This window comes from Puntigrus tetrazona, chromosome 12, assembly GCF_018831695.1.
Source record: "Puntigrus tetrazona isolate hp1 chromosome 12, ASM1883169v1, whole genome shotgun sequence".
NCBI classification, from domain to species: domain Eukaryota; kingdom Metazoa; phylum Chordata; class Actinopteri; order Cypriniformes; family Cyprinidae; genus Puntigrus; species Puntigrus tetrazona.
The window spans coordinates 11,278,185-11,301,999 of record NC_056710.1 but is presented as its reverse complement, the minus strand read 5'-3'; the positions used below and the strand labels follow the sequence as shown (position 1 = coordinate 11,301,999).

The window sequence follows — 23,815 nt, the reverse complement described above, 5'->3', positions numbered from 1 at the left end:
TATAGTGAGTATGGTAAAATGCTATATATATATATATATATATATATATATATATATATATATATATATATATATATATATATATATATATATATATATATATATATATATATATTCTCAGTGTTTTGAACAGTGTTCACTGCACAGAGCTGTAGAAGAAGTTTCACCCAAATCTAGACAGACTGAATATGAAAAAGTCAAAAGGTAAAGTGTCGAGCAAGTTCCCACGAGAAAGCTCCAGTCGTGTGCCTTGCTGCCGGAAATGGTGGTTATTGTGGTTTGAGTTTTTGCGTAAAGCTCATTGCATCTGCCTACAGCGGACACAGTGACAATAGCTCAGAGAGACTGGTCTGGAGTCAGTGCCTGTCGTAGTATCAGTCAAATGCAGTGCAGCGGTTTTACATCGTGCTCTTCCTCTTCTACAAATCTCAGCTGAAATCGTATGACTTTTAGCAGCTGTACCAGGGTCTTGTTAAACCCACTTTGCAGACTGAGAAATGTTGCAGTTCCAGTAGTTGTTTTTTTTTTTTTTTTAATCTGAACAGATTTGGAGAAATACAGCATTACAGCACTTGCTCGCCAATGGATCCACTGCAGTGAATGGGTTAAAACAGTTGATAAAGCATTACATTATAGTCCACTAGTAATCCAAAACCTGTACGTGTATACTAAACATATTCACCAGTTTTTAACTTTAAATGTAAGTCATATATCCATACTGCTTTTTTTTATACTAAAAAAGCAGCCTCATCCGAATCAGGAGAAAAATACACAGAAATCAAGCAGTTTGACGGCACCTATTTATTCACTGCAGAAATCATTTCAATGAAGAAATAATCATTTCTGAATGGCTTCAGGATTAGCATATTTTCAGCAAATTTTTGTTTGCGGGTGAACTGTTCCTTTAAGGTTTAATTTGTTCACCCCCAAAACAAAAGCTCTCATTTTTTTTTTGCCTTCCACTAAACAAATTGTTTTAATATACAAGCTCATAGAAAAGTGCATCCTGCACTCTGAAAAAAAAAACAATTTATTTACATTCTTCCTCTATGGAAATCATCTGCTGTACAAAAGGTCACTGAGTCGCTGCATCTTTACATAACTCAAAGCTATGATGATACTACTAATAATAAATCATAACTCAAGCATTGTCCTCTCAGCTAACCGAACACTGACAGCAGGAAGACGTAAAGTAAGCACTCTTATGCAACGTTAAAAAAAAGAACACTGCTGATTCATTAGTGCATAGTAATATTAAACATTTAGATAACTTGGCTTGAGAAACTAATGAACATTTTTATTCATTTTCATTTTTGTAACTATGGTTATTGCGTTCGGTTGTGCACATATATCTTAAATGAATAATCCTCAATTCTGATGCTGCTACGAATGAACCTTCATTGGTAGATACTTTTATTTTGCAGCGTATAATTACATGCAGCATCACTAGATTCTAATGATCTGTTGACTCTTTCTTATTTGTGTTCCCTTTCTCCATGGAAAATTAAGATCTGCCGCGGAGACCCTGTGCGTTATGAGAGATACCGGTGGGAATAAGGCTGTTTTGGCTTCAATCCACGTCCTTCGTGAGAAAAAGCAACTTTTTTGCATAGCAAAAATAAGCATGATTAACAGATGGCGGTTTACCAGTCACACTTCTGTATTTTTTCCAATGTTATGAGCATTTGTATATATATACATAAGTTTCACGTGAGCAGGCAGAACATGTTTTCAGCACATCATGTACCTGTACTTTAGAAAGCGTGCCAGAAGGTGCACATAGAATAAATAGCCACGTTTATTTATTCTTAGTGAAATAAACTAAACCGTAAAATCATATGTATTACTTCATATAGTCCTCATATAATGGGCTGGTGTTAAATAATCAATGCAGTTGTGAGATGAGTGCAAATATTGTTGTAAAAGAAATCTGTGATAATGTAAGTGTTAAAATATTAGAGGAAACATAAAAAACATAGAAAATGTTATGGCTATATCTATTAGTTGCTTATTAGCATGCATATTACTTGAAAATTTGTCATTTATTAGTGCTAGTTAAGCACATATTAATGCCTTATTTTACATGACCTTATTCTACATCCCTAACAACTACGCGCTAATTATTAATAAGCGGCAAATTAAGAATTTATTGAGGGAAAGGTCGTAGTCTTACCTATTTTAAAGTGTTGCCAAAAATAAATGTTTACCCTTAAACTGTATGCGGTGATCAAATTAATGTGTTTATGAATTGCAGATCAATATTATGGTGTTTAATGGTTTGCATATGACAAGGAGTTTATAAATGTAAATGAATTGCTTAATTCAGTTTGATTAATAGAAAGAGTTCTAGGAAATGCATTAAACTGCATAACATTTACGTTTGACCCCAGTCTAGCAAAAGCTGGCATGATTTAGGTTATGAAACATCTATTGTCACACTTGAACAATAACCGGATGCATATTGCTGACTTTGTATAGGCAATATTAAACAAAATAACTCACATTTTACCTCATCACATTGGAGAAATTTCCTTTATGAAAGTGTGCCAGTGAACTTGCAATCAGACTGTATCTCGGTCTGAAAATGATGATAATATTATTTTCTGAACCATAGCTGGAAGTATAAAAAAACCCAAAACAATAGTCCAAAAATTCACTCTTGTTTTGTTTCATTGCCAAAACAAGTGATTGCAATTCTTCGATTTCTGAAGAGAATAAGTCTCTTATCTAATGTGGGTGCAGCGTAGCTAGAAAAAAATAGTATGAGAAATCATTATGAGCCCAGTTCCGCACATCCAAATCCATTTTTCCTGAATTGCAGGATGAGGAAGCGGTTACCTTTCTGAGGTAAGCAGCATCTAAACAATGTCCTGTGACATTAATACCGACTTACTTGCAACTCTTACTCAGATTATCCCACTGAATTCCCACACTGATCCACGTATAAAAGCCTAACATGTTCACTCAGCCTGTATATTTTAGTTTTATCAATGCTTTCAGGTTCTCTCGACTCCCAGAAGCGTTTGATAGGAAGTGTTTGCTTGTTCAGTGTTTAAATATTTATTCCTTATATGGTCATTTGTATGTTTTGGCACTACACATTTGTTTGCGGCTAACAGTATCATGGTCTTGTGGGATACAGAGGCCAGGATCGGAATGTTCCTGTAGCTTAATTGTTATGTCATTAAAAACAAGCTCGTTTTCTGCATCTCCTGACGATCCTCTTGGCTTACTTAACATTCTTGAACTACAACAAGCCAGAGTAATTAATCATATGGCCTACACATTTCGTGCAATATACATTTTCTGGCGCGAACTGCATTACAGAGGATCATCCTGCACCAATTTGATACAATTTAATAATCACAATTTATGTTTTACTAATATAAGGCTTGATGACACCTGGTTCATTGTAAAGCTTGTTATGGCAACAATTAAAAAGAAAACCTTGCATATTAAGTGGAGGGAAGAATAAGATGAGAATGATTCGTAAATAGCACCATTTACGTTTTAATTTTTTTTTTTTTGACATAATGCAATCTTTCTTATCTTTTAATGCTACAAAGAAAGACTGGAATACAAATGCTAGTTACTTTAAGCCACTATCCTGAGAATAAACAATCATAGACACTCTCAAAGATATACGATAAAATTAGCTTAATATATTTTGTTAAGAAACACACAGAAACCCCAGAGTATCACGAGAAGGTCATACACATCACAAAACGTAATACAAAATCTATAATATATATTAGATATGTACTGTAAAAGAGAAAGCTACAGATTCATCTCTGTCTACTGTACAAGTACCAAGGCACTTCTGAACACCAAATACAAACATTTTTTACGTGTTACATAGATCTACAGAGACCTCATCTAATGTAGACGCAATAGATATGTTTGTATGAGAAAATAAAATGCAAATTTAGAAATCAGTTTTTAAAAGAAAGCAGATGTTATTAAAAAGAACGGTTAGTGTTTTAGACATACCATCACACCGGGGCTTTTCATTTTGGTCTTCCATTTGCATCTTTTAAAATAAAGTGCTTTAAAGATGACAGAAACTATACATTTAATACAGCATTTGTCACAATTGTGAAAGGGATAGAGGAAGTTCTAAATGGAAATACAGACATGTTTCTGAGCTAAACAGTATTATGCCACATTTGTCGATGGTACAATGTCAAAGTGAATATTTAAGGCAATAGATTAGCAAAGTCTTTGAATTATACAAACACAGTAGTTGTATTCCAAACTGAATGAATAACTTACAAATAAAACTACATTTTATATATATATATATATATATATATATATATATATATATATATATATATATATATATATATATATATATATATATATATATATATATATATATATATATATATATGTATATATATATATATATATATATTTGTATATGTATGTATATATTTATTATTGTATATTGAATATATTCTAGTTAGTTGAGATATAACTTTATAACAGTGGTAAATCTGACCATAAATGTTAAGAACACAGCATCTGAAGGCACAGGACAATATTAGAGTTTGAAATAGCATAGAGCGTTACATCGCAACATATTTTAAACAAGTAACAATCAGATTTGTCAAATACATATTAAAATATCACACAGGAAAATGTACAAACACGTCCATATAAAGGCTGATTATACATGCGTAAAAGACAACAGCGTAATAGGCAAAGGATCACTGAAGAAGATCTGGGTCTATGTGGTCTGGTCCAAAGCTCTCAGAAGGTCACTGCCCTGAAGCAGATGCAGGTTTCCCTGTAGAGGCACGTTTACCTCACAGTCATATCGTGTCAGCTCTGGCAGACAGTAAGAGTCAAACGATGGGCCCAGCAGTTGACTTATCATGCCTGCAAAAAAAGACATTTTACTTTAGAAGATATGAAATATGCATTACCGTTTAAAAGTATAAAGAAATGAACCTTTATTTGACATTTTTTAATTTTTTTAGTCATCAAAGAATCTTAAAATGCATCACAGTTTCTACAAAAATATTAAGCAGCATTAAAATATTAATAAATGTTTCCTGTGGACCAAACCAGCATATTAGAAAGGCTGTAGACCGACCTGTGTGTTTGTGTGGAGGCATCATGTGGTATTGTCTGTTACTGGGAGAGTTGAAGGACTCTGGGAAATGCTGTTTGAGATCCTCTGAGCTTCCTTTGAGAGACTGACTGCAGCCGTGAGGAGCCACCAATCCGCTTTGCATATATGGAAATTTATCTGTTAAAAAGGGACAAAAGGAGTGTGTTAATTTAAGTATAGAAAAACTAGAAAACGAGATGTTTAAGAGAGAGCTGATGTACCTGTTAGCACACTTGTGCTGAGAGACTTTCTGACGGAGAAGGCGCAGCTGTCGATGTTCATCATCTTCATCCTTTTTTGCATTCCGTCTGCAGACTCATGAGGAGCTACCACCTGCTGAACACACATTTATTTAATATTCTCTATATTAAAGAATGTTAAATAAAGTCTTTGGCAGCCCTATGTGAACTTCACTCATTTTCATACACTGAGATCTATAAGATTACCTTTGGAATATCCGTGAAAGAGCATGATGAACTGAACTCGGATGGCCTCTTCCGTTTGAAGTTGTTGATGAGAGCTAGCTGACCCACACTCATGCCTTTCTGGACTGGGGCAAAGCTCTCAAAGAATCTGAAAATAGCAAGAAAAATGTCATCAGTGAATGAACATGACCCTATAGTTACATTACTGTTTAAAAGTTTTGGGTCGTAACATTTTCTTTTTGATATATTTTTTTTCAGCAAAATTGCATTAAATTGACCAAAAGTAACTATACAGAGCTTATATTGTCTTATATTGTCCTTAAAAAAAGGAGAGCTGAAAATTCTGAATTACAAGCAAAATAAATATTATATTTTATGTTATATTATATTTATATTTATATTATATATATATATTATTATTATTATATCAAATAGGTAAAAATAGTAGTAATAGAGTAATAGTTATAGTAATATTAACAGATTTAAGGATTGTTCTGCTGCCGAACACAAGATATTTTGACTGTTTTGGGTCACCATTGACTTCTATAGTAGGAAAAAAAGAAAAATAATTCATACAGGTTTGGAATTTAAATTTTTGGTGAACAATTCCTTTAACTAACATTAACAAAGATGAATCATTGTTAACAATGTTGATCATAGTTCATTCATGTTAGTTAACAAATGACAACTTATTCTAAAGTGTATCCATGTAGTTTTAATAACATAATTGCAGCCTTGGTGAAAATCATTAAAAATCTTGCCAACTCAAAACATTTCAGTTTCATGTAAAGGATGGCAATGCATTGATACTCCTTAAAACATTCTGCTAACGCTGTTTTTCTTCATTCAGAAAAAGGCAAACATTTCCAGATAATACTTAAAATTCTTTTAACTTTAGTGCTATCTCGCAGTATACATGATCATCTTTATACATAAAAATATAAAGCTGCTTTTATATTTGGTTGTCCTTGACACCAAAAAGTAAAAAATTCTCTGTTCAGCTGCATCCTTGTATATATTTGCACACTAATTTGCAATCGGTGTTCTTTTTTCATCTATTTGCATGCTAATTTGTAATAGGTCTAGACTTTTTTGCATATTTTCAGTCATTTATAGCTGTGTTTACACTGTAGGATGTAGGATGACTGCAGCATTTTACCTACACAAAAGGTTACACAATTTCCTTTTATGCAATAATGATTTTCTTGTGTAAATCCTAGTTAATCACTGATTCCCAGTTTATGTATTGCAACATAAGATGAACTCTACTCACCTTTGCTGTGTGAAATTGCATGCTCGTCCCGGATCTGCTGTGCTTCGGTCATTCATGCATCTAATATCTGTCCGTTCATACTGTGAGGGTTGATCAGGGGGCCACTGGAGAATCTGGCTACCCTCCTTCGAGGAAAGTGTAATGTTTGGTGCTGTTTGGTAAGGCTGCACATGAGCCCCGTCTGGACATGTTTTAGTGCTGCTCTCGTTTTGAGGAGGGAATGGACCCAGGGGCTGGAAGAGGTCAGCTACGCTGCTGAAGCTGTGCTGGAGGGCTGTGTTCAGGCCTGGACCTGAGTCAGGCACCGGCTCCTCCAGGCAGATGGGGTGCAGCTGGAAGTCCTCACCATCCATCGGGATGTATGGAGCAAGAGTCTCCAGGTCCAGATCGCTCAGGTCCAACTGTACACAGTTACCAAATATTTGCTCAAAATGTACAGTTGATGAGAAATGAATAATATTGAATAATATTGAACATACCAGCAAGATTTTTAGAAGAAGAAAAATTTTCTTTTTTTTAATAAATATTACCGTCTAAATGACCAGAATTAGACATGAAAGAGCTTAAAAGTATCATCATTCAATTCAGTTCAAAATGCTTTATTGTCTATGCCCAAAGGGGTAGAAAATAGTCTATCAATACAAATAACCATCACAATCACACCAAAATCATCACTACATGAATACCTAAATTCATCCTATTTAAAATACAAAATTAAAATAGATAGATAAAGGTCTTCTTATACTTGGCCCTTTTCACTAAAGACACTTTATACCGTCTGTCAGAAGGAAGTAACTGAAAAAAAAAACTATAAAGGGGGTGGGAATGGTCTTTCACAATAACACAGGGTTTTCTTTTTAAGGCCAAAGTAAAAGGACCAGATAGCAGTGTTTGTCCCTCACCAATCATTTTACTCACATTTATAGTCCTTAAAAGTTTATAAATTAAATATTATATGATAAAATCATATTATAAAATATTATATTATATATAAAATATTATCATTTCAAAATGAATTGGTCTTTTACATATTAAATTACTTTGAAGTATTACACCACACTCACCCTGGAGTCTGTGGGATTTGTTGCTACAGATTCAGGAGCGAACAGCTTCTCCGTCAGCTCCACCTTCAGATCACACTCTCCACTTCCACAGTACTCTACTGGACTGCTAGGCTGCACACATATACACCACATTAAACCACTTCAGCACATCAAACGTCAAATAAATATTAATTGCATCACTATGTAATTAGGCCATACCGAGAGGAAACCAAACAATTTAATATGTTTGAATAAGTAAGTCTTAAAGGTACATCAAAAAGAAAGCCACGTTTAAAAAAAAACTGCATATGCTGGTTAGGTATGTTTTGAAACACGGCAGCTAGATCATGCCGGGCCTGAGATGGTTATGAGCTGGTTTAAGCAACTAGCTCATGCTCATGACCAGCTAAGGACCAGCTCAAACCCGCTAAAACTATCTGCCATGCTTTAAAACAGGATATGTTGTTTTAACAGGGAGGTCATAAGTGACCATGAAAACTGAATCATTGTTTTTGACATATAGTATAACTAGATGAATATGGGACATACTGTAGAACACCCACTCAGGCAGGGTGTGGAACAGGGTGTGCATTTGGCCGCAGGAGGCACCTGGTGTCTGGTGAAGGTGGACGGTAAGTTGGGCAGGTTTCTTTCAGGACTGCCATCAGGCGGCGTGTCTACAACCCATGACGGTGCCACCACAGGAAGCTTGCCAGACTTGGAAAAGAAAGTCGGTTCTTCAAAATCTGGCCTATCTGCAAATGCACATGACAATATCGAGTCAACACACTTGTGGGATAAAGATAACTGAAATGTGATGCAGTCCCTTAGAATTGCTACTTAAAGAGCCGACTAACGATGGATAGACACTACTTAAACAACACAATGTACAAATTCTTAATGCTCAAAACTATCTGACTCAAGTGAGAGTTACATGAGAATAAATAAATAAGATGTTAAAAACAACCTCAGCCATCACCAAAAGGAAATTATAGAAGCGTTGAAAGCATCACAAGGTGGTGATTTCCATCCCATGCAGTGGTTTTACGGGTGAAGACATGCATTTTGATGAAAAGAGAAATTAGTATACCCATAATAGCCCTGTTGTGAGAAGAAACACACAAACACTGCCGACTGCCATTGGTAAACCACCACAGGTGATGTTCAAATATAAAATTTACCTTTATTATAAAAAAAAAAATCATTTTTATAATACAAAACTCTTTATGCTGAAGCCAGCGCTAAGCCATAAGATGCCCATGTGCTGTGGAGCAGATAGATTCAGCTTTTATTTTACGTTGTCACATATTGCGTACCCTGCAGCAAAGCCAAGCTACAGTGCCACTGAGCTACAGTACAACAACGTCTGCTGCAACATTGCAGCTTATGACCTGGGCAGTGTACGTGTGTGATTGGTTGTGATTGTGAGGTAGAGTAAGGAGAGCCAAGGTAAGGAGCAAGAGTTCATGCATGCAGGATGGGAGTAGATTTGTAATCGGGGGTTGAGGATGTGAAGAGGGTGAAGCTATTGTGGGAGGAATGGTTGAAGTAGTGCCGGATGGCGCTCTGACCAAAGTCCAGGGCAATGATGGCGTCTCCTGGCATTGGAGCTAACTGAGCTAACTCCTCAGGCTCCTCCTTGAGCTTAGTGAAAAGAATGTCCTCAGCTTCAGAAACGGAGGAAGCTCCACCCTGGCTGAACAGTTCTCCCATGTTACACATGTGGTAGGGCTTGAACAGAGACTCTGTCTGATCCAGAGAGAAGATGACCGATTGCTCCTCAACAGAACTGAAATATAACGACAGAATGAGAAGAATATCATAAAAGCATTAAACTGTTACAGGGATCTGTGAGTGTGTCTTTTGATGCAGTACCTCAGGACGTAGTTGATGCAGATAATGCACTGTGGTTGGGAGTTGCGATTGTTGTAGATGACGGTCGCCTGGGTCTCCATCCAAACGTAGCCCCCGTGTTTGGCTAGCATTCTGTACTGACCGCTGACCACTTGACCCTTATTACAAACTGAAGAAGTAAGCAGATTGTTAAAAATTTTTAATTTTTGCCAAATGTATTTTTAAGCATTTAAACATTTTCCTTATTGTTTCTTTATAGCATATTATGTTGGAAAAAAAACATTGATCAAACAACTACAAATTTTTTATTTATTATAACAATTTTATATGAAAGTATATTTTAATATCGCACAATATGTCTTTTGACTTTTTAAAATCGAAATAATGATTTTTTAATTTAATTTAGTATTTTTTTTTTTACATTAAACATTGCAAACATTTGTACAAAAATTTGTACTAAATTGTACATTTAATTACATAAAATTCTAAACAAAGCACTAGTAAAAATATCTGTGTTTTACAGCATTTTACGAGAAATGAGAAATTAATGATTTGATCATACCAACTTGAATTTTCCTTGTATGAAATTATTTGGGATATGTAAATGACTATATGAATACAATAGTTTTAAAATATTTAAATCAACGTAAAAGGATTTGAATAAAGTCCATACTGTGTATCATGTAAGTTTAGTCATTTTTTAAATCAAAAGGTCTTACTATTATGTAATACCCCAGGTACTTATCACTAGAAGAGGCCAGTAAAGAAGACCAGAGCACTGATCTGGATTAAAGACATCAGAGGGACCAGATCAGAGGTGCTGCACACTTCAAAGGGCTTGTTAGCCACTAATGCACAAGCTAATCAGGCGGGCCATCCTGAACAAGCAAATCTGAGAGCTTTCGGCTAGTCACGAATGAAGTCAAAGGACATATAATGGGATTCAGGCCATCTACTCGGCCACTACACCACATGTGGCAACAGCAATCAAATCAGTTTCTTCTGAATGTACAAACAAAATCACATTCAAAACAAGATTGGACAGGAGCCTCTGTATGATGATATTGTGGTTTAGAATGAAACTGGAAAATGTCCATTATTGTATTTGAGGGAACTACTCTCCTGCACCTTTACCTTTAAAAAAAAGTTATGCATTGCTTATACCTGAGATGCACTGGAAATTTAATTCATGTAAATAAATAAGTTATCAGTAAATTCTACTGCATAACCGTGAAAGCTCATTTCTGTCACATAAGAATTATGAGATGTTAAAATCATGACATGAAATATCATAATTAAGAAGAAAAAACTTTTACAGATTAAACAGATAAAGCCATAATAATGTGAAGGAAAGAGTCAAAATTATGGGATTCTGTCATAATTGAGTTTAAATATTCAAACTTATGACACACTAATCAAACTCATGACATAACAGTAAATGTTTGCATTATTTTGACTTTGTACGTCATTATTATGAGTTAGTCATACGTTTTTTTAATGAATTTTGCATGTTTTAAATTTTTGCTTTTGCAAGAACAGAAACATTCTCAAAATTTCAGCAACATTCTATAATATTCCAGTGCTTCTGGGACATTACAGAACATCTTCCAGCATACACTTCTAAATTTTGAAAAACTCACTTTTGGTAACTCCAGTTAGCATAATTTTTATGCATGAATAATAACAAATTAACCCGTATAAATTGACCCCAAAAAATTGTGTGATTCATATTTAGCATAATAACGTCATATCACGATTTACAAAGCATAATTTTTTCTTATGTGGCAGAAATGAGCTTCCACACATAAAAGACACAAACATTTTCTTTAAAGGTAAGAACTACAGTATACGGTAAGTTTCTTAGGGGGCCAATTTTAAAAGCAAATTAGCCGAAAACATTTAATATAGAGTCTACAGCATCTGTTAAGTAAATAAATAATGCAATGCAACAACCATTGAGTTTATAAATATCCCTCAACAATTCCTGGAGCCCGGCGGACATCTGTTTCCCTCAGTCATCAAGCCCATGGGAACGCCTCAGGTCTACAAGGTTTTGAACTCAAGCAGCTGACCCATGGACAGAGATGAGAGGCATGGATCTCTTCCAGACTGTGAGTCATTTCAGGAGATTGATTTAAAGATAGGAAAATTATCCAAACCGGCTGAGACCTTGACATATTCACACAATGAGCTACTGCGTTGTTTCTTGTGAGCTTCCACCAGAGCATGAAATGGAGGTACGAAGAACGAAACAAACAAAGAAAACTGAACATGTGTCTACTTTGCTTAGACAGGCATTTCCAATTCAAATCTGTTTGATCTTTTCGAATCTAAACAGAAAAAAACACCCAAATCATGTTTTCATAACCTCCTGGATTTGCGTTTGTTGTACGTAAACAGGTACTCACGATTTTGGTGGCTCTTTGTCATGCTTTCAGAATCCGAAGCATGGCAGAACTCATACACCGAACGGCCAAGAAGTTCCTCTGGCCTATACCCGATCAGGCTGCTCACTCTGAAACACGAAGACAGGACAAGAATAAAACTAATGGAACAGTCAAAACGAAGCATGATTGAATTAAACCACATCATTAACCAAGATTCATGACTGACGATTACATCTGGCGAAAACAATCAAACTTGTGCTGCTGGGAGCCAATGTAAACTCTCCGCTTAGCTTAGTGAGAACAAATGATTACAAGTGGGACCCTTGTTTATTAGAGCTATAAATCTCTTGCTCAAGACATTTGTACTTGTTCTGTCTGATCATTATCTTTAATGTCTGTTTTCCAACTTGCTGGATTAAAAGAGAGAACAGCTCTCGTGTTCTTTTTTTGTTTTTGAAGCACTTTATCGAGCGTAAGATTGAATACAGATGTGGGCTCGTCTATTAATTACAGCGGAATTTGTTGCAGTGCTCAATATCTTGACCAAAAATTTTGCGCTGTTGAATATCCATGCAAACTCATGCAATTGTTATTTTTCTCCTGTTTGAACCTTCAGGTTTACCCTGAAATAGCCTCTCATTTCCTTTTCTAATATGGGCTTTTAATGAACTCCGTGCAGTCAATAATGAGTCGTATTAAATAGAAGCACGCAAATATCTGACCTCATCTGTTAACCCTCCTTACAACACATTCACTGTAGCGTAGACACAGTAACCTGCTTCTGCATTAGAGAACATACGACAGATCCCAGGAACCACGGGTGACAGGTACTGAGAAGAGGTGCAATGGCTCCATAGCGCCAGGGGAGTTGTTATACAAGACATGTAAGAGAAGCCAATTGTGCGCTTTCAAGAAATCAAGCTAATCTAAAGAGAAAAGCTCATAATCACTCTCCTTTACCACGCACACAGATAACAATACAGGCAGTAGCACAAAAGGATTATGATAAGAGTTGCCAATAGTGACCTTTGAAATGCACATATTAACTCACAAACCCTGATAACCTAAGCTGACATAAACACAATCTGAAACAATGGTAAACACTGTTCATTTACAAAAGATACAGTGATCTCATATAAAATAAACAAATAAAACGGTGTACAGTATATCTGAGTTTCATTAAAAAATCATAAAAACAGAATTTAAATATCGACGATTAATAGTGGCTTTTATTTTAAAGGCAGCACAAGAAGTTAATAATAAAAAAAACTTTCTAAAAAAATTCCTAAGAAAGGTTAAGTGGGTTTACATTTCATTTGCTTGCGGGTGCCTTCAGGTTGTCATATCTAATTAAATAAAATTAATTGATTTTTTAATGTCTAAATGTCTTTGATGTCTAAATACTTTTTGGGCCCACTATTCATGCACATGCACAAGCACTTACATAATATGTACACATATTTCAATCAGTGAACCATGTCTTGCCTCTCATCGCAGTAGATAAACTTCATGTCCATGCTGTGTCTGCTCATAAACGTCTTGCTGTCGAGAGGTGTGTCCACATTTGAGGGATGTGGAATCGGTGCGCACAGCATAGTGACGCATGTGAGGGGTGGCTCCGAAAATCCACACAGGACTTGAGGGGGCTGGCTGCTGCACACTTGGAGATGACCCGTGCAATGCAGCACCTGACAGACAGAGCAGCGTCACCGTATTTTATTTAGCACGTGCACATATGCGCTGCATGAAGATGCATGATATGCTTATGTGGTCTTACCTTCCAGCTCGCTGATTTGAGGTTGACAGTGCGACCTCTGTTGGTTACTGTACATTTCATCCTCATGAAGAAATCTCTGCCCGGGCTCATGTCTCTCCCTCTTCTGCCATACACAGGTCCTGTCAATCAAACAACTCGTGCTTAAAAATCATGCATGTACTATAATCATGTACTATAATTGACCGTTGTGCATGCAATAAAACTTTTTTCTAGCACTTTCAGAGGACTTTGGTCTGTAAGTGGGTTGTGGACGCAACGGGTTCAAAGTTCAAATGAATCAGTCTGTTGAAACCTTAACTACAGTATATTGAGTTCTCCGTGCTATTGCATAGGGATTATCTCCAACTGACCAATGAAATGACAGGAAAGTTACGCCACTGGCTCAAAAGCTCTAAACAGGTGACCAGCTTGTGAAAGATACAGACAACGTGAGACAAATAAAACATTAGGAAGAGAAACATTCGCTGTGGGGAAAGGCCCCCTAACTCTGTGTGCTAGCACATGCCGCTTACAAGACAGCGACAGAAATAGTAACTTACAGAAACTTGGCCGGAGTAAAGGCTAAGTTCACACCAAGTTTGGTGTGAAAAAATGTAACTATTCAAATTTGAATTCCTGCCATTGCCTACAATGAACATGAACGCTGAATGAATTCCTGATTAGGCCTTGGCTACAGTCCTGTATTGTACTGTTATTTCCTTTCTTGAAATGAAACTGTAATCAATTGATTAGAATAGTAAAACAGTTCTCAACATTAATGAGAATGGAAAGTAATGTTGAACAGCATGTAGACAGGGTTTACAGTTCTGTAAAATAAAAGGATGATTATTATATATTTTTTCTGTAACATACGTAATTAAAAATTTTTATAAAAATATTTATTTATTATTATTATTATTTAGCTCTACTGATATATAATACATTTAAAATTTGTTGTATGTATTGAATATATTTTTGACCAAATTGTGCAGCCCTACAAACAATCCCATCAAACCTGAAGTTTAAAAAATAATTAAAATAATAATAATTTAATTGAATAAAAAAGGGGGACTTGTCCTCACAGGAACCACTACAAGAATGTACAAAATGTAACATCCTGACTGTGATAAGTGCTTTCAGATAAGGCAAATTACATCCAGAGATAAAGAGGACTGGAAGATTCTTCCATTTGGATTTTAAAGGCAACAGTGTATTCAAAATCCATATCCATACAAATAAACTTTATCAACGTACTTCTGGGAAACTTCTGAGTACTTCTGAGCTGATGCTCACCTGATTTGACGCTGAGATTCTCTCTGATTTCTTCATGATCGCAGGGGTGCGTGAAGTCAAAGATGCTGTGGCCTGTCAGTTCTACCTGATAACAGTTTGTAAGGAAAGTGAAGTTGAATGCTTGGCATATAAATGAAGTAACAGAAGGCTTTTATGTTTTTTTTTCCTGCAATTATTCTCAAGAATAAAGGAAATGAGGTGAGGCTCACCTGCGTAAGGCCCATAAATTTAGTGACATTTTCTGAAAGGAATATTATGTCCCCGTCTGATGTTACCACAGCGACAAAGCCTTCCAGAGACTTCAGATACAGACTGTCCATCTGGCTGTCATCCTTTGACTGGGTTTGCTGGACTGTGCGGCCTGGGAAAAAAAGACAAGACAACTTAGTATAGTGCAGTGACTTTTTTTGTAATTTTACACTGGCAAACCATCAAACCAAACTCAAGGGACACAGACTCATATCCTGTACCATTTAGCAAGAAGTAAACAAGCTCAGACTCGGTTAAACAGACTTATTTATCAAATCAAATTCACCAGCATAAAAACAAGCTATTGAGCTGATCAGTAAAGAGAGGATGTTTGAGGTACACAATGCCATGAAAAGCATCAACAACCTGAGAAAATAATTAAAGCAAAGGCTCCATGCTGTGAGATTCATGTCTGCTTCCCTGCAGATAAGGGCCTCCTCCCCTGCTTATTCAGATCAGGCAATAAGGGCTCAAGCGCTGAGGAATGGACCGAGCTCAGGCATCAGAGCTGTGTGTCCTTATTGTGCTTTTGGGTGTCAGCAGGTGGTCCGTGTCTGCGCTCCGACCTCAAACCCCACAACATTCGGCCCGGTGCTATTAATACTTCACTGTGATGTCTTACTCTTTTGGCTCTCAGCCAAACACAGGAACTCACCGTTTTCTGCCGTTCTCTGTCCATCTCTAAAACAATCATTTAGGATTTTTCTGGTCATTAACAAGGTTCTCTGACAGCCCGCTCAAACACTGTTCTTTTATGTCTCAAGAAGTAATGTTTCAGCTAATAAACTTTGTCTCAGAAGTTTCTCTTTAAGGTCCTGAGGAAAAATAAAAGTTTGAAGTCTGTATGTTTTTATTTTAAAGAAATTATTATTTTTATAGAATAAGGATGCATTTAATTTATCAAAAGTAAAAACAGTTATAATACAAATATTTCTATTTGAAAAAAAGTGTCAGTGTTTACACAAAATATTAAGCTGCGGAACTGTTTTCAACATTGATAATCATCAATTAACAATTATTTACTGCACACCTGCAGGTAACAATAATTTATTGACAATATTGAGAACAAAACCTTGTCAATAGATACTTTTACAAGCATTAATAGTCTACAGGATTGTATTTTGTTTCTCAATATTTATAATAATAAAATGCATATTTTGTTAATTAGCATATTTAATTATACATTTTTATATATATTAAAATTATAATTCAATTATAGAATAAATATTTATTATCACAGTATAATTAAAAAAAAAACACTTGGACACTTTACAGAATTTTCTTTTATAAACGTCCTCTTGAAAATGAAATTTGAGTATAAGGAGTTGTTAAAGAGATTTCAGTTGTGATTTTCCGTTTTGACATAAGACCTCTTTGGTTCATCTGTTTTGGGCAATTTGATAATGAGGGTTCAAAGATTCGTATCTTCAGAAGGATGCTTTCTGGAAATTCAGGATATAATATGATGCACCACTGTTTAAACAAAGTCTTCTCTGAGGAAAGTTCAAAATGTCAGCCAGGTCAAACATTTGGTTCAGATCAGAATCATAACCTTGCTAACACCTCTCAGTAATATTATGATTCTATGACTATGCAGTTATAGTTCCCACGCACCTCACCAAATGACATATCAGTTTTTTGCTTTTGTAATGTCGGGTCCTTTCAAAGGTCAAAGCATGACGCAGAAATGCATACAACACACCGAATATCACAGACAGGCCCGCACGGCGCCGTAGGAGAGAGTGTTGTGGCTAAGAAAAGAGTGTGAGAAGAAATCGTAATTCACAGAAAACAATGCCACTGGCAGCCCCTAATTACCCCACACCTCATCTCCCTCTTTCCCTGTTTCTCCACGTCCATCGATCTTCCTCCACCCACTTCCACATCACCCACACACATTTTCATCAGCAGATTCCATCTCTTCCCTTTTCATTGTTTGATGCTCTCTCTCTCTCTCTTTCAGAGACATGCACACATACTGTACACATGTATGTGCGTCAGGAACGGAGTCTGGAAACAATGCGCAGTGCTCTTTGTCTGTCTTCCTGCATTTCTTATTGTATATTGAGGAGTACAGGACATCTCATGGACCTACCCAGCCCAACTTCACTGATACATAAACAAGTTTACTTAGCTGTATAAATGGGGACACACCACAGATCTCTTCTGGGTTTAGATAAGGCTAACTATAATTATTAAAGACCAACCTGAAACAACTTTGCATTTTAAGTATAAAGCAGCATTATTTTATTTGTAAATCAAGATTTATAAATCTGAAAATATTCAAAGAACAAATGGTTATTTGAAACCACAAACCTTTGAACAGTAGTGTATGTTTGGGAAAGATGTAGACAAAGTTTGTGTCGACATGTAAACCAGCTGCTACGGTGACAAGCCACTTTCTATTGTTTTACAGAATCATGATATTGAACACAGAATATGTAAGAAGCCGATCAAAACTGTAAAAAGAATATTAGCAAAAAAAGAGCCAGTCCGGTTAAAATGCTCCAAATTTTAGATAGATTTATAAAATAGGATTTCTATTGATGTATGGTTTGTTAGGATAGGGCAATATTTGGCTGAGATACAACTATTTGAAAATATGGAATATGAAGGTGCAAATATTGAGAAATCCACCTTTAAAGTTGTCCAAAAAAAGTTCTTATCAATGTATATTGCTAATCAAAAATGAGGTTTTTATATATGAGAATAATAATAAAAGAGAATAAATGAGAAGCATCAGAATATCTTTATGCAGCATGATCTTAATGTCCCAATGATTTCTGGCATAAAAGAAAAATCAAGAATTTTGCTACAAATACACCTGTGTGACTGATGACTGGATTTGTGTTCCAGGGTCACATATGTCATTAACTTTGGACCAACATGATCAATGTGATCAACATTATGAAAAAAATATTTTTTCACCTGTGGCATGATATGGTGCGACTTACCAAGAGATACAATAGAGTTTGACTCCTAATTACAGAACATCCTTTTTTTTAGCTTCATACCTGAGTTGAAGAGTTTGCGAGTGCGCAGGAAGCTTATAGCTAGTCTCATGATGGAGGCTTTGTCCAGGTGGGAGCTGACGCTGTGGGGTAACGGCAGCTGATGGGCCAGCTCATAGAACACCTCTGTCTCTTTACTGCGCCTGCAGCGAGCTGCATCACGGGACTTTTCCTTGCGTCTTTCTGAAGGATGCCTGGAAAACAGAAGAGCTTGATGAAAACAACACAATCTAATCTATAGGCTGAGCTTTAACTTTTAGATATCGTGAACAACCAGTGTTTGATATATATACAGTACATATACATTATTGCACTTAATAATACACTTTGGTTTAAAATAACTCCTTGTGTAAATTTTCCACCCTCATTTGTAACTACAGACTGTGTATATTCCTGCTGAAATGGAATGACCCACATAATTAAGCAGCAGAGGAGTACACATGCATTTTTTTTTACTAAAATTACTTTCAGGCCAAACTAAAACTTGTTGTTGTTGTTGTTTTTAGTACATTTTGGGTCCATTTACAATTAAAATTTAAAATTAAAATGTTTTACGTTAAGCATAATCTTTGTGCACAAACCTTATCTCTGAGTCAAAACAAAAGCATAGCAAAACCACACCTGTGAGAATCTGTGCATCAGGGTTTTAATCTAGGTTTTCTCACTCTCGGGGGAAAAATGAGTCACTGCAGGATCAAAAACAGTTGCGTCTTAAATTTGACGATGGTAAATTAAATATCACTTAATTTGTGCCGGGTTAGGTCAAGTCACGGGGCTCATGCAGACGTCGATCTTGAGCATTTTAGTACATGTATAATCTGACAATCTATGGACAGTTATGTACACACAAATTTAATGAAATGAAAAATTGTCCATATAGAATTTTGTATTGATAACTCTAAAGCTTAAAGGAATAGCGTGCCCCCCAAAAAAACTAAATTAAACATGAGGTTAATTATCTATCCAGAGAGAGCATTTATCTTTCCTGGCAGAAGATTTCTGTGGTTTGTGGCTTGCCAGCATGTGGCAGAGAGAAGTGAACTCTCTATGGCCTCTGTTTGTGGTGTGCCACAGTTCACTGTGCCACCCTCACAACAAACCAAGCCGCACAGCCCTGTTTGTCGGCAAAACACATCAAACTTTCTGACGCGTCATACATTAGAACAAACTAACACAGATACCGACACATGAGGCCTGAGTGCCGCGCTAAGTTCCAGTGTCTGTGGGAGGTCGATGCTGAAAGCAGTATTTAGCAGTGTGATTCCAGTAGCAGCATCCCAGTGTGGGTCCCCTATTCCCCAGCTCAGGTCAGCCTGGCTCTGGGAGTGTTTGTAAAATGTGCACAGCGTGGTGCGGGGGCGCAGGAATGCCATAATCGGCCCTCTATTATACAGCTACATATTTGGCAACCACAACATGCCCCCCCCCAATGCCCCCATTTTCGCAAAAAAATTGTCATTGTAATAGCAACTATGGATTCTTCTCACAAGGAAATGGTTGATGGTTATTACTCAGAGGTCAAACTCATGGGACTTTGCATGAATTTACTGTCTGCGTCTCCTCGGGGCTTAATGAGAAATGGCAACTTCCATTTCAACTCGAACTGCTTTCTGTTTCTGACCATAAACGAAACTGCATTTAAATGAGAAGAGATCAAGTGCAGCTATAACAATCTAAACACAATGGTTCGATTATTTGTAAAAAGATAATGCAGACTCATCTAGAGTTAATTGCGTTTATTTGTGTGAAAAAAGAGTGGTTGTCTTCCCTGACAACAGAATGATGACCTTCCAGATTTTAAGTGTTTAATGCAATCAATTATACAATCTTTACCATTTTAGAGTATTCAATATACTATGCAATAAAACACTAATGCCAATTAAATGATTTTATGTAACCTTTATGTAATGTTTATGTAATAATCTCAATGTCTTGGAAATGATCCAATTCTTCAATACAAAGTTTCAATCATATGTCAAGGACATTTTAAAAGCAGTTACATTTTATAGGCACAAACATATGCGTTAAAAACCGCAACAAAAAAGTCCTGCTGACTGCAATATTTGCATAATGAAACATTTTGTTGCATTTAGACACTGCTCATTGTTCCTTCATTCTGAAAGTCTGATGTGAACGGAAAGCCACGGACCCAACAAACAACATAATAAGCAAATTTAGAAACAAATAATTAAACAAGAAAGATCAGGTTCAACAAACAATACATTAATAAATTTCAGAGACAATTATTTAACTATTTTAGACCATGAACAAAAACAGTCCTTTAAAAAAATTCTAAACATTGTATTTTAAACAAATCAGTTAAGCAAACAATTCAACGACTCAATCATAAGGACAGTTGTTATAAGCTACTTGTGAATGAATCACTCGAGTGAATAATTTAGTGACAATGGTTGGTTGATTGTTGCCACCTACTGACATATAGGTTTAATCTACCTGTTGCATAATCAGGGTTAAACAGCTTAAATGCATATTGCACATAATAATCAGCGTTATGCATTTTGCACGTAACCTGTTAGACTTGATTTATAATAACAAAAAATACACATTTGACCATTCCAGTGGTTTTGTTATGAATCATAAAGAAAACTCTTCTCTCACAGCCAGCTGGAATCAGTATCCATCGCCCACTGCAAGCGCCCAAAGCTTATTTTTTCAGTAACACAATCCAGACCTACACTGCGCAAACACCCCTTGGATGTGAGCTGTGAGTAAGGTTTATCTCTCTTCAGAGATGTAATTTTTACAAACCCTTTGACCGCATTCTGGCTGGATTCGATCCTTCAAAAGAAGGGGAGTTGCGTCCTCTGGCCTCTACTAGGCTACTGAGTTCTGTTCCCACACAGTCCAGCTGCTGACCTCAACCCCCAGCTACGCTACAAACGCTTGCGACATTAGCTGGCTAAACAACTTCTGAATTAGAAATGCGCTACAGGGCAAGGTAGCCTGAAGACGGAGTCCCGCTGGCCGCTTTTGCCTTTTTGTCCTCTTTTTTGTGACCTTTTTTCATCTTTTGTAACATTACTGGAACGAGACTGACAGCTATGTAGCCACTCCCACCTGTAGTGTTCTTCACGCTAAAAGTGTCAGTCAAGCTCTCAACGGGAGGATATTTCAGCGAGAGATCTCAAAGGAGATCTGCACGAAACAGAGCCGACATGACTTCTAAAGTGTACGTACAGACCTGGCTAACACAATGGCGAGACTGCTATACCTATCACCTACTGCCTCAGGCGTCATCACGCACAACCAAAGCAAAAGCTGTCAAGGGGAAGAGATCATGTGATTAGCAGGCCGATGTGAACCCATTCCTCCGTCTATCTCTCTCTGCATCTCCCCTCTCAACCAGATTAGGCCAGAGTTCACCGAGAGCCAAGAGCCAGACTGTACAGAGCGCCCATTCACTACAGATAATCCTATTTCCCCTAACCTCAAAGAAATGGCCAACCTTTAGTTTCCCAACTAATAATCTAGCGAAGGATTCGGTGTTAAACAGAATATAATAAATACGTTAAATCGCTTTGATGGATGTCCTTGAAACAGCACGGTTAAATGATTACATTATCGACCGGCAACCAATTACAAAATACATCACAGTGTTAACGAAACACTTGCAGAGCAAGTTAAACAAACCAGATAAGAGATAAGTATCGAATAAAGTGATGGAAGTAACCAGAGCAGGTAAACATAATGGCCTGTTCGCGCATGAAAAAAAGAGGTGAACCCTGATCTGATAACCTCAGTTTCAATTGGAACATTACGTCCCCGTTAACAAGCAACCGAGAACCACAAAGAGGTACATTTAACCCCTCTTCAGTAAATCAAAATGCTGTCAATGTTTGGCATAATCTGGCTTGTGAATGCCATCCATGCAGATCAACACGGCACAAATTTCGGCAAAAACAAATGCTCAAAAATTATGATAACTGATAAATTAATCCTCTAATTGGGTTGCATCCTAGGGCTGAAGACATTGAGTGACCGGTACAATTTCTAGCTAAAATTTCTAAAGGGGAAGTACTACACTCAAGTCACTTGGTACAAAAAAAAAAATTAAGTAACGTGCAAAAATCTTTTACATTTTATTTTCATTATAATAGGAATTTAAAAATTCGCAATGTTTGCAAGAAAAATATTAATTCTATTATTTGATTATTTGAAAAATATGAGGTATTAGGAATTATAGTTAAAAAAAGGAAACATTTCAATATACTGCAAGAGAAAAAAAAATAACGACTATTAATTGTAATCATTTTCTCATAATAGAAAATATCACAATAGCCATAATAAATCATAATATAACTGTAAAAAGGTTAAAAAAGAAAATAATGTTCACTGCGCACAAGTTCACTCTGAATATCATTACATTGATGAAAACAACACTTTAAGGTACAAACCTTTAGGTGATATTTGAATTCAACAGGTTATTCATTATCAGGTTTCACTAAAGCATCTGGCGGTCTGTCTCTGAGGGTTCGAATCGTTGAATAAAGTTGTGTTGCTTTTTGTTTTGCCTTAGTATATCTGTCATAAATTCATAACGAAAATAATAATTATTCTAATCCATTCGTTTCACGATGAGTCGCGGTAAATGTGTTATTTCTTATAGCAACTGAACTTGACATTTAATAACGTTTCAAGTCATTTGAGTCCATTAACAAGAGCGAGCCAAAAATAGGGTGCGCGCCCACCTCTCCAATATCAAAGTCTTAAAAAACTAAAACTGCGAGGTGAGATTATGCGGGGAAAGTTAATATATAAACCGTATGAGTTCAAATGCAACAGTAAGTTTAGGGAACCTTTAAAGAGATAATGTCTCTCGGGTTAAAACAGCAGTTAACAACACCACAGTTAATTCCGCTCTGGTGCCCTTGCCATTGCGCAATACGTCAAATCTCACATTAGAATCTCAAATCAAGGTAAAAAAACAAAAAAACAAAAACATAACTCATCCACGCAGTAATGAAAAGTTCACTGCGTCTTACCTTTTTTTTTCTTTCTCGGCTGTCATGATGCGCCTATGCTGAACAACCTTGTCTTGCGTATAACGAATTCACTTAACTTTTCCGCGGAAACAAAAGAAAAGGTTTAAACGGGGACTTTCTCAGAAATGCCTTTATTTAGTTATTTCTCCTCCGTAATGTCCATGTCTCATGACATTTCCCAGTAATGACCGGAGCAGTTAGTGCAGTCTCAGAACACTGCCGAGGATCGCACTAGCTCTCCAGAGCGACGCTGACTGACCGGACGCTGGTGACGAGCTCGCGAGCGCCGCCGCCGCTCCGCGCGTGCATCAGCTCTGTGCACTGATTGGTGCTCTTCGCCGCGCGCCTGGCGCTTCCTCTTCACACATGCGTGCTCTGCAGTTCTGTGCGCTTTTGGCCTGT

General features: G+C 36.5%; 1 protein-coding gene across 4 annotated transcripts; it reads right to left on the bottom strand.

Moving 5' to 3' along the window:
• Nucleotides 1-3,494: 3,494 nt before the first annotated feature.
• Nucleotides 3,495-23,728, bottom strand: epas1a (endothelial PAS domain protein 1a). 4 transcript variants are annotated; one of them, XM_043253528.1, is made up of 16 exons: nucleotides 23,414-23,728; nucleotides 18,414-18,604; nucleotides 15,360-15,511; nucleotides 15,151-15,235; nucleotides 13,879-13,997; nucleotides 13,587-13,789; nucleotides 12,123-12,229; nucleotides 9,736-9,883; nucleotides 9,432-9,649; nucleotides 8,470-8,615; nucleotides 7,882-7,992; nucleotides 6,818-7,218; nucleotides 5,566-5,692; nucleotides 5,341-5,455; nucleotides 5,102-5,257; nucleotides 3,495-4,884 (listed from the first exon to the last, which is right to left on the bottom strand). In XM_043253528.1, the coding sequence occupies exons 1-16, from the start codon at nucleotides 23,437-23,439 to the stop codon at nucleotides 4,733-4,735; spliced, it is 2,457 nt and encodes an 818-aa protein (XP_043109463.1). In that variant the 5' UTR covers nucleotides 23,440-23,728; the 3' UTR covers nucleotides 3,495-4,732. The 4 variants fall into 4 exon arrangements, with proteins under 4 accessions (XP_043109463.1, XP_043109461.1, XP_043109462.1 ...); XM_043253526.1 differs by having other exon boundaries at nucleotides 8,410-8,615; nucleotides 23,414-23,724; XM_043253527.1 differs by having other exon boundaries at nucleotides 5,341-5,452; nucleotides 8,410-8,615; nucleotides 23,414-23,722.
• Nucleotides 23,729-23,815: the final 87 nt, after the last annotated feature.

What these genes read in the sequence shown, in the direction of transcription:
- epas1a (XM_043253526.1), bottom strand. Translation starts at nt 23,439, where the DNA reads ATGACAGCCGAGAAAGAAAAAAAAAG. An exon ending in AATTTATGGGCCTTACGCAG is followed by an intron (nt 15,236 to 15,359) that starts GTGAGCCTCACC and finishes AACTGTTATCAG; the next exon opens with GTAGAACTGACAGGCCACAG. An exon ending in CATCATTGCCCTGGACTTTG is followed by an intron (nt 8,616 to 9,431) that starts GTCAGAGCGCCA and finishes GTGCATTTGCAG; the next exon opens with ATAGGCCAGATTTTGAAGAA.